The sequence below is a fragment of the Cyprinus carpio genome, chromosome B25 (genome assembly GCF_018340385.1).
Source record: "Cyprinus carpio isolate SPL01 chromosome B25, ASM1834038v1, whole genome shotgun sequence".
Classification (NCBI taxonomy): domain Eukaryota; kingdom Metazoa; phylum Chordata; class Actinopteri; order Cypriniformes; family Cyprinidae; genus Cyprinus; species Cyprinus carpio.
In genome coordinates, this window is record NC_056621.1 from 17,021,347 (window position 1) to 17,047,666 (window position 26,320).

Genomic DNA, 26,320 nt, shown 5'->3' on the forward strand with positions numbered 1-26,320 from the left:
CTGACTGGACGTGATTATGCTGTTTTGTGCAGCATTTTCAACCAGCAGGAAACATATCACGTCATGTTAAGGCCTGTTCACATCAAGGACGATGATTACAACAATAAATCATTTCAATTCTATGAGAACAGCAAAGTTAGTGAAAAGTGTGAACTTAAAAGCATAGTTTGAAAAACAAATATTTTTATCAATTATTTGTGATTATTCAAGTTTTAATTCACTCGTCAAACGATTAATCGCATCCAAAAAAAAAATATATATTTACATAATATTGAAAAGTGTGAACTTAAAAGCATCACAGATTTTATTAATTTATAGTGCTGTCAAACGATTAATCGCATCCAAAATAAAAGTTTTTATTTACATGATATATCTGTATGTACTATGTATATTTATTATGCATGTATTAATACACACAAATACACTATGTGAACAAAAACTTTTACTTTGGATGCGATTAATCACGATTAATCATTTGACAGCACTATAAATTTATCTAATTTATATTAAAAACTTTAGTAATTTGAAAAATGCAAATTAGAAGTATTTTCGCCAGTGGTCTCAGACTTTTGGAATCAATGCACATTTGATTTATTTTCAAAAATATTTGAAATGTACTAATTTTATACATCATATGAAATACCTTCTTTCACAGAGTGTACTAATTACTTAAAAAATGTAATCAGTTGATTATATAACATATTAGATCATGTTTTTAAAGAGTTTATTTGCAAAAAACAATGTTTTTTAATCATTTTTTTATCGTGTTTTATTGTGTTAGTTAGCTGTATTTTTTTAGTTATTATTATTATTTAATCAAAACAACCCAATTGCCGTTTGATTGATATTAATTGGAATGCTAAGGTCTTATTTATTTATTCACTTAAAAGGGCAAATAAAAGCATTTTCAGTAGTGGTGACTTTTATTAATCTACTATAATCATTTATTTTTTATTGTATTTTTTCAAATTAAATTTTTACTTAAATATATCAGACTTACGTATATTTTGAATATATTCAAATTAGATTAAAAAGTGCTAATTAAAATCATTTTTAGGTTTTTCAGTCTCTGACTTTTATTTACTGATTGATATGTTGATTATGTTGTTTCATGCAGCATGGAAACTTGGAAATCCAGCTGGAAACTTCAAGGACGATAATTATAACGATAAAGTTGTAGAGTGGTCCATCCTACAACTATAACAATAGCGACACAGAGGAATGATGTCAAACTATTTTTTCCAGCTGATGAACGATGAAAACATTGCGAGCCAATCAGATAATCCTACCAACTTTAAAGAGCTCGAGCATTTAGAGCGTCTGGTGATATAATAGTTTATAATAACCAGAACATTATCATCAGTTGGTGTGGATGCTAATATAAGTTATTGCTATAGTTACCATTCTTGGTGAGAATGAGCCTTTAGTGATGTGAAACTGCTTGGAAACAACAGTGTTATAATTCGTAAGACAAAGTGATTGGGCGACAGCGGTTGGCAGGATCGAAGCACCATGTTCACCTTCATTCTTGCGGGACTTGATGAGGGTGACCTTGGCTGGGCGTGGGGGGAGGTTGGAGGACACAGAGTGGCGGTCCGAGCGTGGGGACTGACTCCTCTCTCTGGAGCCGCTGCGCTCTCTGTCTCGGTCCCTCCTCCCGCCCAGCCGGTCGCCCCTGCTGCTCCTCCGGCCCGTGGCTCCGCCCCCGCTGTAAGCGCTCGGCCCGCTCCGTGCGCTCCGGGCCTCGTAGATCTCTTCTTCGTAGCTGTCGTCGTCCTCGTCGTACCCAGACGTCCCATGGCGATCAGCACGCCCCACCATGACCTGCTGCTCCCTCTTCATCCTGATGATGAATCTTAGAGCAAAAGACACATAATTTTTGGGCACATTCTTTTTGATCTCTAATGCGTCTCTAAAACATTCTCTTATGGGATTTTAGTGCAAAATAAATCAATAAAAGTGGGTCTTTTAATTTTCCTTAAAGCATTTTCCTAATTTAACACAAATGTTTAAAAATACAAAATAAATAAATAAATTCATAAATAAATAAAAATAAAGTAAGTAAATATAGTCTGCGATTACTAATGAAACTTTTTGGCCATATTTTTTCATCTCTAATATGTCTCTAAAACATTCTCTTATGCATTTTAGTGCAAAATAAATAAATATAAGTAGGTCTTTTAATGTGGACTTTTCATTTTCATTGTTGTTTTTTTTTTGTATTTTATATGTTTTTGTATTTTGAGATAAGTCTGAGACCACTCGTATAAAAAACCATCAATATGGACTTTCCTAATTTAACAAATTTTAAACAAAATAAAAAAAAATGGGCATATTTTTCATCTCTAATGCATCTCTAAAACAATTCTCTTATGGGTTTAAGTGCAAAAAAAATAAATAAAAGTGGGTCTTTTAATTTACACTTTAATAAATTAACATATAAAAACTAAATTAACACAATGTAAATAAAAACCTCTCTCTCTCTAAATTATATACACTACACATATAAATGTATATATTTAACATCAAAACTAACTTCAAATTAACAATGTATGATTTAATATATATATATATATCCATCCTATGTAAATGACCTTGTATGTTATTATGCAATCTTACGTTAATTTGACACAGCAATATTACTTTCACATGATGAATCTGTGGCTTAAAAGAAGCTAGAGTAAAAGAATAAATGAAAAGGGCCTACATACTATTTTTGCATTCTTCCCACTTTTCCGAAGTTGCTGCACTGCATACGCATGATCCACGTTATCCATGGAGACGGCGTTGACCATCACCACTCTGTCATTCTCCCTGCCAGGGGCAAAGAGGGCAGAAAGCAGTAAGCAAAAGTGCCACTCCAACTGATCTCAGCGCAAGATGGAGCAAAGCTTGATCAGCAGCCCTGTGCGCTCATGCGTTTACATGGTAAGAAACTCCATCAGGGTAAGGAGCAGTTTTCAGCTTATTTAATACAAAAAAGAAGATATATTATATAAGATGATGATTTATTATATAATGGAATGATTACAATTTCTGGCATAATTAGAGCATTCTGGAAAATAATGTAATAAATAGTGCTGTCAAACGATTAATCACATCCAAAATAAAAGTTTTTATTTACAAAATATATCTTTGTGCACTGTGTATATTTATTATGTGTATACAAAAACACACACACACAGTATATAGTTAAATATTTATATAAAATATTTACATGTATTGGACTTTAAATCCTGGCGTCGCAAGCTCATGCAGCGCTGTTTGTATAAATGCAATTCGTGCGTGTATTAGAAAACATAACATTGTGCAGTTTATTCACTAATTGAATGAGGCCATTTCGTGATTTTAATCACCATACAGTAACCACCCCTTCCTCTTCTCTTTCTGAGACATGCGATGCAGTAAACAGTCTCTCTCTGTCGGTTCTTGTAATAGTTTTTGCATCTTTCTCAGACAGTTTTAAATGCTTCCACACTGCCGACACGTTTTCTGCATTAGTGCACGCCTCTAGTTGATCACGTTAGTCATTGTTCGGTACAATTTATTCAGTCTTTTCGCTTATTCTGCCGAAAAATTTCAGTTGCCGAACATTTGGTGCATGCCTAGAAATAACCCATAACACCTTTGAAGATAATTCATAAAAATTATGTTTTAATACAAACTACACTTTCAGCAAACATGATATTAACATTGAATTTCATTCGATTTTTTCAAAAAAGTATCCAATTCAACTCAAATTCAGGAGTTAAACTGGAACTGAACTGGCTTTCTCATGGTAAAGAGGGTCAGGGATGAGTCTTACTGCAGCAGGCCCTCGGCTGGGCCTCCCTTCAGCACGTCAGAGATGACGATGGACGTCTCCCCGCTCTGAAAGTGAGGGTTATCCCTTCCGCCTGAGATAGCGATCCCGAAGCCAAACCCCGGAGCCTGCGAGACACACAACGACATGTTAACAAACAGACGAGGGGTAACCAAAACATTCAAAACAGCCGGGAAGGGCTGGAGAGAGAGAATGAAAAGATAAGATGGGAGATATGGGACGAGAAGAGGAGGAAGATAAATGAGGGGATGTGATGGTCAGAGAGATACAGGGAGAGGGCAGAGAAGGGCGGAGAGATAGAAAGATCCCATCACAGATATAAAGAAGAGAAAAACAATACCGGCCTCTAGTCTGCAACAGTACTTGAAGCACTTAAACAATTTTAAGAGTGACAGCTAACAGCTAATGTGAATGATTCTACTGTTAATTCTGGGAGATTTTTTCTAATAATAAAGATATTACACAGATCAAACAAACAAGTGTTTATACTGGCATTCCAGACACAAATCAAAAGAGACGATTAAATTCTCACCCTGTGTAGAGTTACAGTGTGCTGTTCCCATATTACTGTCTCCTCCATTGCTGCACTCTGTATTGAGAGAAAGAAAAAAAACAGAAAGAAAGAGATTAATAGAGAAACACACAAATCGTTAGATTACCATCAACAAGTTTAATTGGTTGCATTCCCACGTGGCCTAAAGGATGTGGATGCATTCATTAAAACCAAGCGAGTTACACACATTCACAAATGTCTTTGAAGGAGTCTCAGTGCTTAACATCCGTAAAAGCATTCGGAAATCCTCCATAGTGTGTAAATGATCTTCCTACACGTTATGTAACAGACAAGGAAACAACAAAGGTGGTGCAATCTCATGCTATAGGCTTGAGGAGAAGAAAGGACTGGGAAAACGTCTCTGCTGACATCCACCGAAGCCACCTGAGGTGCTCAAACACTGATTTATTCATTTATTTCTCCATGGCTTCTGCAATGCAGTGGCCACGAATAGCAGATTCACACAGTCACAGCGCCAACGCCAACGCCGCACCAAACAGATCATAAGATCACTGGGAAAAACCGCCACAATCTAATCACACAAATCTGTATGCAAGTGATAATGGTTGCTACTGCAAAATAAACAGCAGCAGGGTGACGCGGAGGGTTTAGATCTGAGTTTCATGGTTTAAACTGTAAGCATGAAGGACTGGGGGTTGTAGCTCTAGAAACTGTGCCGCCCACTCAATCATGCCCGTGGCAAGACCTCAAGTGAGGAAATCCATGAAGGATGAGGAATGTCAGCGGTGACAGCACCTGGCAGGATATCCACCACTTCACACACACACATTAAAACTTCAACCCTAAACTCAGTGCTGGGCGGTATGACCAAAAATTTATATCACAGTATTTTTCTGAATTATACCCGTTTCATGGCATATGTCGGTATTTTTTTTTTTTCATGCATGACTGGGTGTTAACCACATTTTCTACTGATTGAGAGAGGAATACTGCAGTGGATTGATTAAGAATGCTCTATTTGACTGTCATGATGAGTGAATATTGTAGAAAAACTACACACTAAATAGTGACTAAACATGACACATTAATGCATGATGAGTCACACTCATTTTTAATCGCGACATCATCTGATGCTCACAGGGCAGCACTGGCAACATCTTCCAACTGAACCATAGCTAAGGTTTATCCAAAAAAGTCGCCAAGTTTGTCGGTATGTATATTCTTTGGAAAAAAAGCCGCTAAAAGGGTCCGAATGTCGCTGAATATAGTGCTAAAGTCGCTGTTGTTTAAACGTTGTTTAAAGGACATACACCGGTATTGCGGTGTTTTAAAAATTAATATAAGAAAAATAAACACCGGTATTCTGTATGAACCGGTATACCGTCCAGCACTACCTAAACGATGTTTATCTACTGTATGTTTTGGGAGGGACAAAAACAACCTTTGATTGTAAATCAGTGTTAATTTCGTCAACGAAGATGACGACGAAAAATATTCGTTAACAAACATTTTTTCTGCGACTAAGACTAGACGTTGACAAGCTAAATCTAATATCTGATGATAAAAACTATGTCGAAATTTATGCAAGACAAGACGGGACTATAATGTTATTTGAGGACTACCAGACATTCAAAAATACATCCTATAGGCTACTGTCTTGTCCTTCAAAACGTGCGTCCCTTTCATTGGATTGCGATCGGATAAGGGGCGTTCGCATATCTAGTCTCAGTATGGCAGCCGCAGTGGATGGACAGGCTACCAAAACACTAACTAGCGATCTGAAACATTGGCCTCAGCACCTGAATCAGATCACCAGACCACACATCCCACCTTTCCTTCACAATCACAATTCGATTTACATCTACTTAGAGAAAGTGAAATCGCAATCGATATGATAGTATTTCAGCTTTGTTTTAATTAACTTATTTTAATTAGTTTGATAACAACAACACTTATTTTAATTAGAATGATAACAACAACACTGTATAAAATATATAGTAATAAACAGAATTATTTACTTTAACAAAAAAATACTATAAAAGCCTAATGGCTCAAATATGAGACACAAAAATTTACTTTACATTATTAAATGATAACAAACTTTAATAGCTCAATTTTCAACAACCTAAAGTAAGGCGTATATGTCTGCAAATCCACAGGTACAGTATGCTGGGACGAGGAGCCTTAGATGTGTAAATAGAGGAGGTTTTTGTAACAAATGGAAACCGTGATTAGAGGTTGATGGCCTTCTGTGTGCAGCCCGAACGATCGGCTCCTGACCTCACGGTGATAGAGGAAAGATAAATGACATCCCCGTGTCACATCTTCACGAGCTGAGAGATCAAGTCTCAGTCCATCCGTCTGCCGCCTTTGACATGGCAGATAATAACTCAGGTTTCGTCTGCTTCACAGCTCTGAGCTCTCTTCACATCGGGCCCGTCTCAATCCGCACACATCTTGTTAGCACACAGCTAGTTAAACAGATCTACTATGCCCTGACAGCAAGAGTTATGGTTATCGGTCTCTTGCCAAGGCTAAAAAACGACTGTAACTCAACCGCACTCTGATCCCTTTAATCTTAACCGCATTTTATAAAGCGCCCATGAATGAATTCTGAAGATCAAGCAGTTTTGGTTTGACTTGCACACTAATCTGACCAAACGCAGTCTTTTTGAGGCGTCTACATAGTCACTTTGTGGTCTTTTATTCACCATCCATATCTGTAGTCTCTATCGGGACTGGTTGAATATGCGGTTTCCTTCAGGAAGATCTGATCGCTCTCCGAATGCAGACCCATCAGTCAAACAAGCTCCGTTTGACGATTATAGTGTAATGAAACATGACTGATGGACTAGGAATTAATATAAAACCCAGAGCAAGAAATAATAGGGAGGGAGAGGGAGAAAAGAGAGAATCCGAGGGCAGTGCGTTGTGGGAAATGTGCTGACCTAGGGGACAATTACTGCAAGCTCAACCCTTCACCTGTGCCCTGCATGGCAATGAGGAGCTGCTGGGATCGATCGGTGCTATTAACATATCCTGCATCTCAAATTGTAATAATATTTCACAATTTATTTTATTCAGTCAAATAAACTGTGCTAATTTTCCAAGCAAAATGTGCATGAAACATGGGTTTTAAAAATGAGACAATTTGAAAGGAATGCATGAACCGATGAAACTATATACCTTGAATCTAACGTACTGTAAGCTTTAAAGCAATGCAATCAACGCTTTAATCCACGAGCCTGCAATGCAGCAGATCACTGCAACTGAATGTGATGAGAGAAAATTATTAAACTCAAGCCAATAGCTAGAGTAATCCTTCAAAATGATTCAAGGATTTTAAAAAAAGGCTAAAACTGACAAGCTAGTTGAGCAAAGATGACTTCAAGCGAGATTTCATATCAGCCCATGACATATGCTAGAATGAACCTGTGTCCCTGTGAGCACAACAGCTCCTTTCAGTGAACTGGGACGTCACTCGGCCCTCTTAGATTCAGTCAGTGACTCCACATCGCTGAGTTCATTCCCTAACAAGCCCATTTCATCACGTGGAAGGAAGTGGATTAGAAATTCCATCTGCTTCTTGTACAATCTCTTCCTCTCTCCCTTGTTGAATGTTAAAAAGTGTAAATGTTCAGTGCATCCACCAGAGATGGCCAATTCCAAGTGTTCTGTAACTAATGCTACTTACGCTGAACGAGCGCACTCGAGATCTACAACATCCTCAATCACAGAAATCATACATACAATCTACAAAAAAAAAACATCACAGAATCACATAAATCTTCAAAACAAGAAAAACCAAACAGCACAGGTTTGTTTGTTTTTTCAAAGATGCATTACATATCTGTGGCGGCCTTTAAAAGGAAAGTTCATTAAAAAATGGAAACTCTATCATTAATTTAAAATGTTGTTTTGTGTGAGACAAAAGTAGGTATTAGAGAAATGTCTCCGTGGTGTTTCTGTCCATATAGTGAACGTCAGTGGGGACCAATATGGTCTTGAAACATCTACAGTAAGACATTGTTCAAAATATTTTCTTTCATGTTCTGCAGAAGAAAGTCAGTCATATGAATAAATAAATGATTAGAAAAAAAATTTGGATAAACTTTTTGGAACTATCCCTTTAAGGCATAAAGGCGCATTCTTGGTATAAAACCCTTTTTTTTTTTTTTTTTTTTAATTGCGCTAAAATATCTTGTTTTGGCCAATTTTTTTTGACAACATCACAGGTATTCGTTGTAGAGAATGCAATATGACAAACTCAGTAAAATAAATAAATAAATAAATGTTTTTTTTAGCATTTAGCTTAACAACATGCTAACATCCAACTCTACTGAAATAGTAGTTCTGGTTTGAACAGCCTATTTTCTATTTTTTTTAATTATGCCAACTGCTAACATTAAGTGTTCGTCACAGAGAATGCAATCCCAGAATGCACTGCAATGAACTTGGTTAAAAAAAGTTTTTTATAGTCATTAACTCTAAAAAAATATGCGAATGTCCAACTCCACTGAGATAAATGGCGTATTCCTGGTATGAACATATATATTTTAATAATACTACCTCCTAAAATAATGCATCATTATGTGTCCATTGCGGAAATGCAATCCCAGAAATGCACTGCAAAAAGCTCAATGGAAAATGAGAATGTTTTTTGCTTATTAACAGACTATTTAACGTAACATGCTAATATCGAACTCAAAACGTGTTTTGAATCTCCACTTGGTGTTGCAGAGTTCCATATCGCACATTTATGAGGTTCTGTATCATCTATAATGCCACCTAAAATGGTACCTAAACATGTAGGCAGTAAACAGTGAGGTAGCTTACTAGGTTTTGAACAGAGCTTTTGATTAATCCTGTTAACCACAACATTACTCTTCCCTCAGTTCCTCCTGTCGGTCTAGGCAAGCTGCCAGCCGGCTCCAGAGTTGGAGGGTAAGAAAAGAAACTAACACAGGAATTACACAGCATCAAGAGACGTACAAATGGTTTGCTGTCTTAACCCAGACAGCTTTAAAAATATATAAGCTGTAAAGAAGACACAAAGGCCTCTATGTATACATAAATATATTTTCCACACAAAACATTGGCAGAAACCCCACATGAGGGGAAAGAATACAGTACTTTGGACAATCTTAAATATTCACAAACAGCAGCATGCAAAACTAGATCCCAGCCGGGAAAAGTTTGCACTCTAGAGAGCAAAAGGGGGGTTGAGAGGATTTATGCCCATCTTAAGGCTGATCGGCGCTTTAAAAATGCTGATGCAACATACCCTGCACCATTTTGTCAGAATTTATGGATGGTTTTCATCGGCCAGCTGAAAATCTAACAAAGGGACCACATGATTCCTGTTGACAGAAAATCTTATTTCACAGTTTCTTCTGAAGTTTCAGTTAAGTTTACACACGGCGGAAAAGCACTTAAGAGATTCACAAGTTGGCTTTTAATGGTAGAACATGACTGGGCAATACCATTCCTGACTTTTACAGTTACATTCATGACTTTTGTCTGAAATTCAAATAAGCACATGGACAACGCCGCTTTGACTGAAAGAAGGTCCATTTTACTTTGGTTAACAGCTAAAAGAGGGAAAAACCTAATGAGGCAGCATTGTGAGGTTGTGTTTGTATATGTAAAGATTTGTAGCACTATATGCACATGAACTGACAGTCACCACTGATTTGCTACTACTAAATATTGTAGAAACTTAATTTTCTGTAAAGTTGCTTTGCAATGATTTGTATCGTGCTGGAGTGAGAGGGAAAAAAAGGTTCTCACATACAATTTTGAGGTTGTGTTTGTATATGTAAAGATTTGTAGCACTGTAGCTACTTGCACTAATTGGTCTTGAAAGCAGAAAGCATGGAGTGAGAGGGAAAAAAAGGTTCTCTCATTTTCTAATTGACTGCTGTCTCTCACCAATCATTTGTCAATCAACCTTCTTCCTATAACTTCCAGGCAAGATTAACCATGAAAAAAAAAAAAGATATGGGTAATGGTAAGCTAATAATTAAAGAGTTAGCTCACCACAAATTCAAAATTCTTTAATTAATTACTCACCCTCATGTCGTTCCAAACCCGTAAATTCTTCGGAATGCAAATGGAGATATTTTTGATATATCATCTTCCTCCATTTTGGAGAGTACCATGATGCATATGCATGCTTTCCCCAGAACGTAATCAACGTAATCAGCAATGTTTACGTTCAGGAGAAAGTGCACACATGCTGAACGTAAACAATACTGATTACGTTGATTATGTTCTGGAGAAAGCGCGCACATGCATCGTGGTACTCTTCAAAATGCTGGAAGACGGTAACTTGGGAAAAGAATTGTTGAATGAATTGTTATTTTTGTTTTCTTTGCACACAAAAAGTATTCTCGTAGCTTCTCAAAATTGAAGTTGAGCCCTTGATGTCACATGTCCTTGCTACTTTCTGGGACTGGGAACATTGCAGTTGCGTTGCATTTCATCAAAAATATCTTAATTTGTGTTTGTGTTTGTCTTACAGGTATGGAACAACATAATAATAGTAATAAATAGGGGTGCTACGATTGATCAACTACCGGCGATCACTATCGGCCGATAATCACTTTGGGATGATTGATCGGTGGTCTCTATAAAGAAAGATCATAAAAAAACGATCTCAAGCTGTAGGGCTGGGTATCGATTCAGATGTCCCGATTCGATTCGATTTCGAATCACAAGCCCTCGATTTGATTCTCGGTTGTTGTTGTTTTTTACATTCAGTTACTTTAGTTTTAATACAAATGCTATTGATATTTCTAAAAAATGAACAGTAAACATCAGCTTACAAGTATTCATATCATCATAGTGAGATGACAGAGGCTGAAAACACCACGAGAGTCGTCCGCGTTTGTGTAAACAAAACACTGCATTGCACCATCCATCATTCATTCATTCATTGCGGAAATTATGGGTCCTTTACACATGATGCCAAATGCTTCCGTAGATTTTTAGTATTACTATAGAATTTTACCTGAGCATTGCAAATCACGCATATTGCTTTGTTCTCGGTTCTTGCCAACAGTATCTCCGCCATGATAAGCACTGAATGAGTTACAGGCTTTCTGTTGTAACGTCACGCAAGGTAAATAAGAGGGTGACATCTAGTGGAGAAGACTAATGAAAAGATCACATTAATAAGATCTTTTAAATGTTTGCTGAAATAAATATCGGAAAAGATCAATACGCGGCTTTTGAGAATCGATATCGAATCGGCGTCATTTAAAAAAAATTATTAAACGAAAAATCTTTATTTTTTCCCAGCCCTATCAAGCTGATGACCTCCTGCCGTGAGAAGTTTCTCACCATACTATAAAACAACCAGCAAGTATGTAATGAGCACAGTCGACCTTCACTTTTACTCCATGTACTGTCAAAAATGAAACATAACAAATTTCAGGATGCCCATAGGCAGTAATAAAACGCCTCATGTCATAAGTGTCATAAAAGGATTCCTTTGTGCCGGGAATCACTGTAACGACCGTCCTGCCGCTTGAAACATGTGAGAGCCCATTGGGCACCAGATTCATTTTGACAGATTTCCTCAATCAAGAGATTCCCATGCTAGAGATAAAACTTCATTGCATCAATTCATCAACCCGCTCAAGTAGCGAATTGCTCATCTGAGGAAAGTCGTGATGACAAGGTTACGAAACAAGTCATTTGCTGAAGATAACACCACTTTGAACTCCATGCTCCAAATGAATCACTACTGCTCAGACTCGGGCTCATAATGAATCATTACTGCACAGACTCGGATTCCAAATTACATCAGCCATACTGGGATGTTTTGGATTCACTTTTCTATAGCCGAAGAAAGTGGAGTGTCTATTTTGTGCAAGTAACGTGGATAAGCTACAACATGTAAACATGTCAGCAGTGTGGATGCACTTCACTGTCACCAAAAATGATGGTAGAGAACATATACAATTTAATAGGCTGAAGTACCAAGAGGCGACTTTCTGCTGAAGAATTTACTATTACAACTGGTTAAATTGATCACCTAAGAACACAAAACTACAAATAGTGTAACCAAAAACCCAAATTTAATTACTGAAACATTATTTTCAGGTTGTTGCAAAAATCATTATTTGAAATCCGAACTGAATTGGTCACTCCCCACTGGAAGTTTAATTGGAATTTTAATAAGCAGAAGAGGAATTTGTTTAGGACGTCTAGTAATGGACACATTGTACGTTTGAAAGCTACATGTTTTTTTTCAAAGAGGACATTTGGCCACTATGAGTGTAGTGTAAATCATACTGGATAAATGCGTCCACTGTTTGCACACATTATAATTCTAAATCTGTGTTCCCAGGAGGACAGGCTGCACATTCACCTACGCCTTGGTCAATCAAATCTTCATAGTGCAGAAAGAATACTGGCTTGACTGGCAGCCAATGCTCTATACTGTCAGAGGTCTGGAGGCATGAGCAGCCATGGACCCTCTCACAGATGGATCGGACAGCTGAACACAGTCATAATGAGAGGTAAGGGCCCAACTATTCCGACAGGAATCTACCCAAGTCATTTTAATTAATGATACAGAACAGGAGTGGAAGGGGTTATCAATTCTGACAGAGACGGAAAAAGTCAATTATAGGAAGATGCACAGATGGTTTATGTATCTGTTGTTTTTACGTAACGACAACTATATGGGGGCGATCTGACAAGGAGAATGGTAAAACTCGGATCTGGAATAATTGGCTTGCAAGCGGCATGCAAAAAATCCTTGCGCAAGTTCAAACTTGGCCTTCTAATAGTCCGACTCTGGAGACTCTTTCAGAGATAACGCCAAGACCTGAGATACCCCATTAAAATGGCAAAGGATATCTGCATCATTACGGTGGAAATGTGACAGAGTTGTGTGAGTGATTCTTTGCTTACCACCAAGAGGCCTCTTTGTAATGCGTGACTGAGGCATTGCGACTAGTAAGTGTCAAGCTCTTTCTAACTGCTAACCGTCATTACTATGCTGGTGTGTACTGAGAGGCAGGGATTCAGCATCTTTTTAAATCTGGATATGCAGCACGTTATCCCTCACCACAGGAGAGTGAAATCGAGAGAGCAAAACGGAGGAAGCAAGAAGGAGGATCTAAAAATAGCTCTCTCGTTGTCGCCATCGGGTTCAGATGCAGGGAACTAGCAGGGCCGCGTTGCGGACGACATGAAGATGACGTTCAGGGGAGACGGTAGGAGACACGCCGCTGGATTAGGCTAATTCATGGTGTCGACAAGTGCTATTAGTGAATTTCAACGCAGCTGTGCAAGTGTATGTGCAGGTCTGGGATGATATGGAGCTAATCCAAAAACGAACGCATGTTGGCCACTAAAAAAAAGGAGCTTTGATTCACAAAGTTGTGGAGAAATGACCTACTTTTCTCTCAGTGCTACAAGAAGAAAACAGTGTTCACAACAGAAGAAAAGTAGGAATGCATAATACTTAGGAATCATATCAGTATCAGCTGATATTAGTATTTGGTCCCCATTGGCTCATTTCCACCGATTATTGGGGAATTTTATTTAAATTTTTGCCATCATCTAGCACTAACTTGGGATAGTACTAGATAATGGAAAAAAGTAGTTTGCCTGCTTTTTAAAAGTATTTATTAAAAAGTGAACTGGAGCAGTATTGTATAATTTTTGTATTAACTTTAATCCACCTAGAGTGGCGCAAATAATGGCCAAAAATATGCAGAAAAAATAGGAAATGAAAATTCCACTGCAGACCCTCACAATTGCCTGTCAAGGTCAATAAGTCTCATAAAATATCAGATAATTTTACTTTTTCATGACATGGAAGGTAGGGCTGCACGATTAATCGTATTTTAATCTCGATAACGATATCCACCTTTCTCGGATAATTAAAAATAATCATCACGATATTGGCCGGCTCGTTATTAATCCTGAAACGTGTTTTTAATTTGGCATTTGCGTTATCTTGCATTGCTAACAAGTCTTCACTAGCGTTCATGCTTGTGGTTCCCAGATGTGAAGAGATTTAAGCCCCAAAACAGAACTTTTCTCCTTTAAGGATACACTTTCTGCCCGGTGTATTATTTAATTTGTGCAATCTGGCAACCCTGTGCGCGCTCACAGTTGGTTGTTTTAAGTGAACGTAAACAGTAAAGAAAATATCAAATTTGCATCAGTATAACGGATCTGTGCATTTCTTATTAAAATAATGTTAATCAAAAAGAGCAAAAGAAAAATTGTTCGGTGCTTTAATAGTTTTAATGGATATTTGCGTTTATGTTATTGTTCGGTGTGAATAATGGTGGGGTGGGGGGGGGGGGGGGCGAGTCAAATTAGACAAACTTGAGGGGGGGGGGGGCACATGTCCTAAAAGGTTGAAAACCCGTGATATAGACGATGTGTGTTTTTTCACAAGCCATGTGTACTGTTTGTGTTACCAAATGTGCCATGATCAAACTTTCACTGAGTTTCAATAATGGATCTATTGGGTTTGAGGAATAAATGCGCTTTTCCTAACTGTGACAATACAATGGGGAAAATTGTTGGAATTTATATTACGAGTTTCTAAGGTTTTTACCAGTTTTCGTGTTGAAAATGGCAAGGCAATGTTAGTTTTCAGTGTGTATTAACGATCTTTGAGCAAATTTACTGTGCGATCTGAGTGTTTTTTTCCCATTTGCGAACAAATTGTCACTTAGAAAATTTAATTTGAATACAGATGACAAAACACTAACCAAAACCATGAGTTTTGTATCATCATAGTTGGTTAAATGAAGTCAGTGTTTAGTCAGTGGAGGTTGGTTAAAGGACACATGAAATGTGTAGTATTAGTTAGAACCCCCTTAGCTGGTTGACTGACTTTAGTTGGTCATCCAGCCCGGTCTTTGCTGGTCAAAGCTGGTCAGAAGGCTGGTTTTAGAGGGGTTTTGACCACTTCCTTAGCTGGTCAGGCTGGGAAACAACCAGCAAAAACCAAATAAAACTAGCTTGACCAAGCTGGGAGACCAGCTTAACCCTCTGGAGTCGATTAACGCGTATACGCGTTTTGGGGTATTTTCTCCTGATAACCCCGAAAAGAACTGAAATTACACTTTCAGTTTTTTGATCGTACAGATAAGTGCAATACATCAATCGAATCTGTAAAGGGTCTACTTTTTTTTGTATACAGACATAATAACAACAAAACTTTGTGCACTTATAAAATAAAGATAACAAACAAGGAGTGCTGATACAAATGCGTCATTAAAATGAACTGTAACTCAGTGAATACTCAACGAAGAGACATGAGAGAGATATCTATAGAAAGCCTGACATGTCTACTTTTAAACTAAACAAGTGCTGCTCAAAACAAATATTCTGTGATAAAGTAATCCATATGAAAACAACGCGATGTCCGTTTTTCACGTCTCCCTTCATTATCTTCTAATGCGACCACGCCCACGCGCCGAGCGCGCTTTTGAGATTCAAATGTTTCACTGAAGCGCGCGGCTTTTGAATACGCCCAAACAACAGAAGACAACGCAGCGAGACTGTTCTTCAAGTTTTTTATTATTTTACTGTTTGCTTCGCGATGAGAGGAATAAGACATAATTCACCCCAAAAAGATGTGATGTGGTTGAGGATTTGAGATTTGGATTTCCTCAGAAAAAAGAATGAATCACTTTATTCAGCAGAGTTCATAAACATGAGTAAGTCTCTTTTTATTTATTTATATACTTTTACTAGTTTTTACATAACATGTAAACATTTTACTAGTTAGACTTTTTCCAAAGACTTTTTCCAAACTATAATTCCTGACTAAATGTATAATCAAGTGAAATATTATGAAGTTTCAATAACAACTACTATACCATTCAAAAGCTTGATGTAAATAATATAAATGTAACAATAAATGTAACTGTAACAAATGTAACAATCATTGCTGTTCTTTCAATTTATCCCCCCTAAAAACCTAAAAAAAAAATATTCTCAGCTCTTTTCAACATTAATAATAATAATAATATAATAATAATAATAATGATGATGATGATAATAATAACAATAAATGTTTTTTTGTAGAAAATAAGATTGTTAAAAGGATTTCTGAAGGATTGTGTGGACTGGAGTAATGATGCAAAAAATTCAGTTTGAAAGTCAGCTTTGATTTTTCCTAATAAACTGTTTAAACTGCACTCACAAGTGAATATTAAATTATGTTGTTGGATAATTAAATATATTCTAAATAAACTACAAACATAAAATTATATACATTTATTTTGTCCTCACATTCTTTCTTGTAACTCATCCCTCTCAGTGACACAGCTGACTGAATGGCTCATTATGCAGCTCATTATGCAGGCCTTTGTCTTCTCAGGTGTGAATTCATGATAGTTGACGCCTACTCGCATATGACTTTTACCAACAAAAAGTGTCTTAGAAAATTTAAATCAATATATTGTTTTCTGTAAGTGAGTAAACAAAGATGATTTTCACATCATTTAGAAAAAAAAAAATTCTAGGCTAGCAAGCTCCAGTTCTCAAAATTCCTGGGAACCAATTTTCTATATGTGTTTTTATTGCCTTTTTCAAGTGATTTAACATTTTTAGTTTTTCACTAACCACGCATAACATTTTTTTTCTCAAAAACACAGTACATACATGCTGCTCACATATTATTATAGCCTAGTTTGTGCTGATTACAGTGAGATTAGACTTTAGCCATTTAGATATTTATAAGAAACTGAAAAAAGCACAAATGTCAGGGCATGACAAAACTTCTCCAGGCCCCAAAAATACCCTTAGACTCCAGAGGGTTAACCCAGCTTAGTTTAGGCTGGTTTTAGCAGGGTTTTTTTCAGCAGGATAGAATAATCGTTATTAATAATCGCGATTATCAGTTTAACCATTATCGTGCAGCCCTAATGGCAGGGCTAGTTTAGGTTGTAAACGCCACAAAAACATAGTATTTATGAATTTTAAAAACTTACTGAAGAAACTTTTTTTCCACTGAAAAACTTGTAATAAAATTCAAAATAAATTAATTGACCATAACGCAAATACCTTTAATAATCTATGGTAAATATGACCAAGAATATTCAGCTATTAAGAAAGTAAATCAGGTCTGTTTTGATCTTGTGTTAAATTTAAATCAGAATTAGTAACTGGCAACATATTTTACCAAAGAATTACAAAAAAAAAAAAAACTGTACACAGAGCATCAGGTACCAATCAAACAAGGGTTAAGTGTAAGCGAAGCAAGACAGAGCAGGAGCTGCATTGGACAGTGCAAACAAATGCACCCAGAGAACATTGCGTATGTTGACTAGAAGCCAAAAGAAGATGAGGAGGGTGGAAAAACATCCAAATGTCTCTCTTAAACACACACACACACACACACACCACCTTTGGATCTGGCATCAGTCCGTAACACGTAGGAGCTGATGACTGATGACTTCAGAAATGGAGAAAGATGTGTCTCAAAGTGCTGACGATGGCTAAAAGCCCCAATCCAGGAGCATGTGATCCAGCTATTCAAACGAAGGAGCAGGAAAGCTCACAGCAAGGGGACGTGGGGATGCACCACGGCAACATCACTGCAGATTTACGGAGCTAAAGACATGCCAAACACTGCAGCTAAATGAAAACTAACAGCTTGCTTGAGCCTACCCTCAATTTGCGCAACTGCTGGAGCACTTGTTGTACTCCTCCAAAGTATTAAGAAACTAAAATGCCAGAAGGTTTAATGTGTTGCATTCAGCGTTTCGGAGCCAAATCAGGTTCAGTTTGAATGCAAGTTACTTGCTTATAATAGCAATCCAACGTTATCACAAAAATAACAACAAGAACATTACTTACAGCCATTAGATCATGTCAGAAGAGCTAGAAGCATATCTGTAGCTTTCTTCAGACACATGCATGGTCCAAAACTAGAGTCCCGCAAATCCCGTGTGCACTCCAGCAGCCCTCCAGCCCTCATACTGAACCTGGCTGATCACAGCGGGATCCCCGATTCAATCGGCACGAGGCGGGGGAGGGAGGAAGATAGTGCAGAGAGAGGGGGGAAGGGAGGGAGAAAGAGGTACAGACAAAAAAGAGAGAGTCCCAACCCTGCCCCAACCCTGAATCCAGCGGTGGCCAGTCGAGATCAGCAAGTTACTGTTCAATCACTTCGGAAAAGAGATGTGGCGCATCCACCGACCGCATCGATTCGCTGAGCAGCTCAGGCGCTTTTAAACAGTACTCCGCACACTTCCAATAAAGTTGCATGGGTTTGTTCGAATCGCAGTTTATGCTCGCCAACATCTTCACGCCAAACGTGAGCCGCTGAAGTAAATCCCCGTGGCCTGGCACCATTTGAGTGAGTAAGTGTGAGTGTGTGTGCTGAGCTGCAGCAGTGCTTCACTGTAGAACTGCTCTGCTCAGAAGGAGCACAGATTCCATCTGCAGTAGAAAGTGCTGTATCGGTGTTAACCCTTCCAATGCCACAGGAGGAGGACAACACTCTGAAATCCCTCTAGTTCTCCACTGGCTATGAAGCCTGCAGGTAAATGCAAATACTGGAGCAGAGCACAGTAGGGCTGTGATGGTGGCGATTTTGTACCACTGCGGTGGTAATGGAACAACTACCGCCGGTGGTGCGGTGTTGATAGGAGGCTATATATATTTAATATTAGTTATACGTGTAATTTATGTATAAATATATATATATATATATATATATATATATATATATATATATATATATATATATATATATATATATATATCGGCCAATCTAAAGGATACGCTGTGTATGGTGTTTGAGGTAATTTGTGAATTAGTCTACCATAGACTTATAGTCTAAATAAAATTCGTATTAGGCTTGTTATAGAGTGCATGACGTCATGTGCACAGCCCTACAGCACAGAAATGCAATGCTGGGAGACTTCATAATGTAATCGGTTTTTCTCATTTCTTAGGTGTATATACTTTTGAGGTAGTTGTTCATGCATTTGGTCAATCATAATCCAAGTTAAATAATGAATCTCTTTCCCATTTCTCATAATGTCAGTAAAAATACCATTCAGCCAAAACTGAAAAAAATCATCATTTATACCCTCATATTGTTCCAAACCTATATGACTTTAGGTTACTAAAACTAATATGCTTTGATGGACGCTGGAAACCAAACAACAGTATCTTCTATGTTCCACAGAAGAAAGAAAAGGGGGGGACAATTTTAATTTTTGGGTGAACTATCCCTTTAACAAATGAATAAGTTTGGCAGTACAATATGTAACATACTTTAGTGGCACCTAAGCTTCATCCATTGCACTTGAAACACGTTGTGTATATGCCTGCCTCTAAACTCCCTAAAAATGTTGGAAATGCAGTATGCATGTGTATCTCTTTTGACAGGCTGTCAGGCAGGAACGCAAGGCCCAGATTCCACACAAATTTTTCTTTCCTCGCTCCTTCACACTGTTTAGCACAGCTACAACATGGGATTTATTTATTATCAACTGAGGCAGCAGAAAATTAGTGAATTGACCAGGGTTTATATAACATGTTTATTGCTCTTCAAATGCAGTATGTGAGGTAGTCTATTGATAGAGGCAAATGGTTAATAAACAGGCATTTCTGCTGAAGCAGTGCCATTTGAAGCCCAACCCACTAGTTTTGTGCTTGTAGGATACAGGTTGTCAGGTTTGCTAAAACATAAGCACTGTTATGTCCTAAAGGTTTTTGATAGTTGTTAATAAGTTTGCATATTAGATTCAAATTTCATAGAATTTCAGATTGATACATGTGCCATACAGTGAGTTCAGTGCAGAAGTATCATCTTCCTCAGTTCGGCAACATGAGACAGCCTGGCAAACATACGTTTTGTCAGCTATCTCCATACTGCCAGCTCGCTGCACCTCGTTCTGAAAGCTACTCAGCAGCGTTGTGACATATGTATATGCTAGAGCATTAAATGTAGTAGATATGCAGAAAAATGTCTGCACTTCAAAAACACACTGATCTGAGAAGATGCTTTTAAATAGTTGTAGACAGTCAGTCTTAAAAAGCAAACTTGCTAATCAATCTGCTGTGTCAGTGGTCATTCAAAAAGGATGTGCTTTTGCATTAAAAAAAAAGTAAGATGCAGGGAAATATAATACAAATTTTTAAGTTGATTTTGTCTTAAGTGAATGTAAACAGCTGATGATGAAAACACATGTGTAACAGTACACAGGATCTGTGCATTAGGTCTTAAAGTGACAGCAGCCTAATATTTCTGCTGCTTTCTGTGTTATTAATGTTTATCAGTGAACAAAAACAAACAAAAAAATCACTCCCCGATGTTGACTGGATAACTTTTGTAAACCAAATCTCTATTTTATTTATAAAGAGAAACCTATGCAGTGTTATTTTAAATTAGATTTCAATTTCTGCACCTGAACTGTTCAGTTGTATTTACTTGTGCTATTTTCATTTGCTCTTACTTTACTACTGACTGTTTACTTAGCTTTAATAATGTTTGAAATCTATATTATTTAGTTGTTTTTGCTGTGGTATTTTTGTTAAAACCAAAAGGCAAAAGAATGCTTTACAAAAAGATAAAATAATAAATATGTTTGATATCTAAAAGTTTGACTTCATTCTTTTATATCTAAACTGTGAATCATTAAGAAATGTAACTGATAAGGGAATTGGATTCGGCATCGCTAAAATTCTAATGATTCCCAATCCTACAGAGAATCTAACTAAAACTACTGTATGGAAAGCAATACCATGTTTAAGGTTATGTTAGTATGAACTGATCCCAAAGCAGCATGTAAGACTGACATCTTCCACATCCGCTTAAGGACTTCTTTGGGGGTGAAAAACGGGAAAAACGTGACACCAGTGAAGCCTCCACTGTATCGAAAAGGCTATATATAGCTGAAGACTGCTGATTCTACAGTATTATAAAGAGCCCATAGGTAATGATTAGGGCTCAGGTTTCATGGGAGCCAAGGTGACACGGTATGGATGGATGGATGGATGCTGTAGTTCATTTCCATTCAATGACCTCTGGCAGTGACATTCACATAGGTTGGAGAAAACGTGCATGCAAGTGGATTTTTATGTTCTGTAGGAATGTAAAAAACACTTTCTCAATGCAAGTAAATTCTTTACACCAAGGCCGAAAATGACTAACAAAAAGGAAATCAAAGGCTATAAAAAGCATCCAACAGAAAGGAAGAATTTCTGAATGATAGCAAAAGATGTTGCTATAGTAGCCTTGATTCCTCAAGGACATTTAAAATCTTTTATAAACTGCGTCCTCCATGGAAAAGTGCACTGCATAAAAGTGAAACCGGTTTGGAATTAAATGAGGGTGAGTAAAGGACGAGAGTAATTTCATTTTTAGTTGAACTATCCCTTCAAGACTGCTGCACCTGAAGTGTGCTGGATTTCACGTAGGGGAAGTCATTGGGAGGCAGCTATTTTAGGTTCTCAGCTGGTATCAGAGGGAGAGACAGGGAATCTCTGATGATGGCCAGACCACTGGCAACGTCACACTTGTGCCTGAAAGATCACGTCAGGGATCACTCACTTCCTGTCACTCCACGGTGACACGGCTAACTTTAGATCGCTCACTTAATGGAATCACATGCTTCAACTCACATTTGATAACCAGAGCACATATTCACAAATTTACAAAGCAAGTACTGTTTAATAATAGAGATGCCACAGGCTACAGGTCGCATTGGAATCAATGGATTGCTTTTGTACAAATTTGAGATTTGAAAGTTTATAGTCATTGGCTGATGTTATAAATTGATATTATGTGTGCTAACATTTTCCCATACCACAGTATTGAACAATATTTTATTCCAGGGATGCATCATTAGTGAAATTCTAGACAATAGCAATATGCCAATTAATACTGTAATCTATATTTAAAACAAAACAATTAAAACACAAAATAATTGGTATGCTACAAGTGAAATTCAAATATATGAAAACAAATTAATCAATTAATATTTCCTGTCAAACAAGCAATATCGCAAATCTAGGCTATACTAACATTTTAAAATAAAAGTAAAACGTACTGAACACTAAAACAAAATGTTTGCATGCTACAAATCAATTTAAAAAGCAGAAATGAATTAATTGAAATAAATTATCTGTCTAATGGGTAATATCATACATTTATACTAACTTGTTAATTAAAAAGACAGTAAAAAAAATACTAAAAACAAAAATAGTCTGCATGATACAAGTGAATTTAAAACAGGTAGAAACAAACAAAAGAATAATTTCAAATTATTATAAAATTACCTAAAATTATGATGTGCCAAACCAATGAAGCTAAAATATTAAGATGGATTTTTCCCTCAATTCAACAGCGTTCCATTCTGTTTTCTTCTTGCTAAAAACACTGATCATATAGAAATATTCTAAATATCAAAATGATCAGAATAATATAAAATTTACAATATTGTTCATTGCATCAGTTATCAGTCACAATGTGAAAATAGCTATGAAGCAAAAATATCCACCATCGGTGCAACCCTAAAAAATTCTTTAAAATTTATCAGCAGACACTCAAAAGGAAACAAATCCTTCCAGCGTATCAATAATCAGAGCTATTACATGAGATGGTGACTCTTTAAATCCAGCCAACTGCAACAGACTCCACTCACACTCAGAGTGCATGCTGGGAGTTATCAGAGACCTCCACAGAGCCCAGAGAGGAACGGGGAATGCACTGATAAGAGCTGTCCCGGACAAAGACTCGACCCCCCGACAAACACACACCTTCTCCCCTGCTGAACAAAAGCAGGAGGGTCGGCTCCAGCGAGATACGGCTATCAGGCTCTCGTTTCATGCAATCAATTCAGAGGATTATCAAGGACACACGGCAGATCACAGTTGTGCTCTGAACTCATGCAAACAGCCTCTAATGAAAGCATGCATCTGCAAATACGTCATACACGCACATCTTTTGGACCGTTTACAGATGAAATGCTATTTTAATGAATCCCAAAGAGTAAAAAATGGCCTCATTTAGGGAAGCAGAATAATTGTGCGCTTGTACTCGAGTTGTATAAATAGGCATGTGTCTCGGGACGCTGCATCTAAAATTGACAGAGGCAAAATTAAAGTGGCCAAATGAAATCGAGTTTGTTCATGCATCCATAAGTAGCTCAGTCTACATGAAGCCACTGATCATGAGCTTTCCAGACACTTATAAGGGTCTAAACACTTTCTGTCCACTTCTCTAATTGAAACGAATACTTTTTTTTGCGTAGAGACATACCTTTATTCAGTTCTGGCTAATACCGATAGGGGCCAAAATACTGATACAGACACAGAAAATTCTTTTGATAACCTATAAAATGCTGACATTAATATTTTACTATTTTTAACTAGTCACTAACTTTACTATTTGCTTAAAATAAATCTTAATAAAATGACTTTAAATTAATCATTTTAAACGGTACAAGTGAATTTAGGCATAATGTACAGTATGAAAAATCTATATTCATTTTGAGATTTGCTAAATATTATGTTTAATAGTTTATTATATGTGACCCTGGACCACAACCAGTCTTAAGTCGCTGGGGTATATTTTTAGCAATAGCCAAAAAAACATTGTATGGGTCAAAATTATTGATTTTTCTTTTATGCAAAAAATCGTTAGGATATTAAGTAAAGATCATGTTCCATGAAGATATTTTGTAAATTTCCTACCGTAAATATATCCAAACTTAATTTTTGTTTAGTAATATGCATTGTTAATAATTCATTTGGACAACCTCAAAGGCAATTTTCTCAGTATTTTGATTTTTTTTTACCCTCAGATTCCAGATTTTCAAATAGCTGAATCTCGGCCAAATACTGTCAGATCCTAATAAACCATACATCAATGGAAAGCTTAATTGCCACTTAAGACTTAAGGTTTTGTGGTCCAGGGTCACGTTACCTTTTTTTTTTTTTGATTAACATTAAGTAAAAAAAATGGTAAAATGGGAACAAACAATTAAATATACAATATAGACTGGTATTAAAAAGGGTCCGTTAACATTAACCATCATGAACTAACAATGAACAAAAACTTCCTGAAACATTTTATTAATATAGGCTAATATATACTTCATAAATCTACTGATATGTTTATATAATAAATATACTTTATTTATTTTGTAAATAACACATTAAATTTTAATTTATTTAATGTATTTTTTGAAAGAAGATATATTTTTTACAATAATTTAAATATGATTGCAACTTAGAAAAATTCATATTATTATCAATGTTAGAAACAATTGTGTGGTTTAATATTTTTGTGGAAACCATGATACATACTTTTACAGGATTCTTTGATGAATATAATTTTCAAAAGAACAGCATTTATTTGAAAAAATTTTTTGTAGCATTATTAAACTCTTTACTGTTGCTTTTGATCAATTTAATGCATCTTTGCATAAAAAGTATGAATTTATTTTATTTTTTTTAAATTATAGACACCAGTTTTTTCGATGGTATACGTATACATGTAGATATTAATCTAGATAAATAAATGCTGTAAAAAAAAATTTCATATTTTTTTCATATCAGAGCTTGCTGCTCATTAAAATACTTGGCTAGTGTTTGCTGTAGAAGTTGCAGTGCACTTCAGAAACCCACCTCCTTCCCCAGCTCCACCTGCACAGATCAGGGTGATTTTATGTATGTTATATAGGGTAGATATTTCATATATGTTATATGTGCAGCGGCAGTATTTCTTACATCCTCACAGCAGCATGTTGTGGATCTACTGGCAGTAGCAAATCTTGTTACTTGTTCTGCTGCAGCAACAGCAACATAGTAGATCTATTCCGCCAAGAACAAACACATTACACATTATCACGTATATTGCCATGCTAAACTCTCTGAGAGTTGTCATGACAGAACTAATAGTTAGGAATTGAACTAATGAATTGAAACTTACTGTAAAGTGTTACCAAAATCTCTATTATCAACTGAAAATTACATATAACAAATATATTTGCGACTGAAAACTACTTTGTACGAGTATTTTGTGCGAAAAAATATTTAGGAGCACCAGTGCGACTGACCCGGTCAGCATATTTGTGTTTGCGCTCAGAGGAGCTTCAAAGGTTTCTAACATTCTTACAATGTGTTTCTGCAGCATTGAGTAATGTATCACAGACATATCCTCTCAAAGTGTAGACAGGGAGTAAATAAGAGACTGTGCAGTGTAGGGAGCTTCACTGATTATAATGGAGCTTATTGAGATCGCAATGAACTAAGATGAGTGACAACTTTTGATTATTAAGGGAGTTTGCAAATGTGATATTGATTTAATACAACAGTTCATTAAACAAAGTAATTTTTAAGTGACTTATATTATCTGAATGTAACACTGTTGCCTGATTTTGCTCTATTTTGTCAACAAAAATAGTTTCAAACAAAGTAACAGGTGAGCCGCTGCACATTCAAACACACCGTTTATGAATGAACTTGTGTTCTGAAACAAATCTAGTGAGTGAGTGATTCAGTTACCCATCCATAAAGACAGTCACTTGCTTCCTGAATGAATCAGCCGTTTGAACAAATCAATTAAATTAATGATTCAGTGATAAAATCAGTGACTTGCCGCCACCTACTTGCAGTTTTAGTTTCATTTTTAAAGCATCTTTTCCATTATTTAAATCGCGTGATATTTCTATATTCAAAATTTTATAACATTAACCTCAAGAATTTATGAATTTATTTGCACTCATGCCACCCCTGAGCCTCATTAAATGTCTGTAAATATACTTACAAATACTGATTTCATTTGATTGGTAACTTATTCTTATTAAACTTCTTATTATACTTGTTTTCAATAGATATTTTAAAAAGCTTATAAATGTATATTTTTTTGAATGTGACAAATGATGACATTCTTTTAATAAAGTTAGGAAAATGCCATTACAAAGGTAAAAACAAAATTCCCTGTAAATCACTTTAAGGAGTCAAATATCACC

At 36.5% G+C, this 26,320-nt stretch overlaps 1 protein-coding gene across 1 annotated transcript in view; it reads right to left on the minus strand.

The window, feature by feature from the left end:
• Positions 1-26,320, minus strand: part of tjp1b (tight junction protein 1b) — a 126,954-nt gene that overhangs the window by 27,544 nt on the left and 73,090 nt on the right. Inside the window, exons 5-8 of the mRNA XM_042752920.1 lie at positions 4,356-4,412; positions 3,806-3,930; positions 2,704-2,814; positions 1,521-1,843 (exon numbers count right to left, since the gene is read on the minus strand). Of these exons, the coding sequence (XP_042608854.1) occupies positions 1,521-1,843; positions 2,704-2,814; positions 3,806-3,930; positions 4,356-4,412 (616 nt within the window). The remainder of the gene's footprint in view (positions 1-1,520; positions 1,844-2,703; positions 2,815-3,805; positions 3,931-4,355; positions 4,413-26,320) is intronic.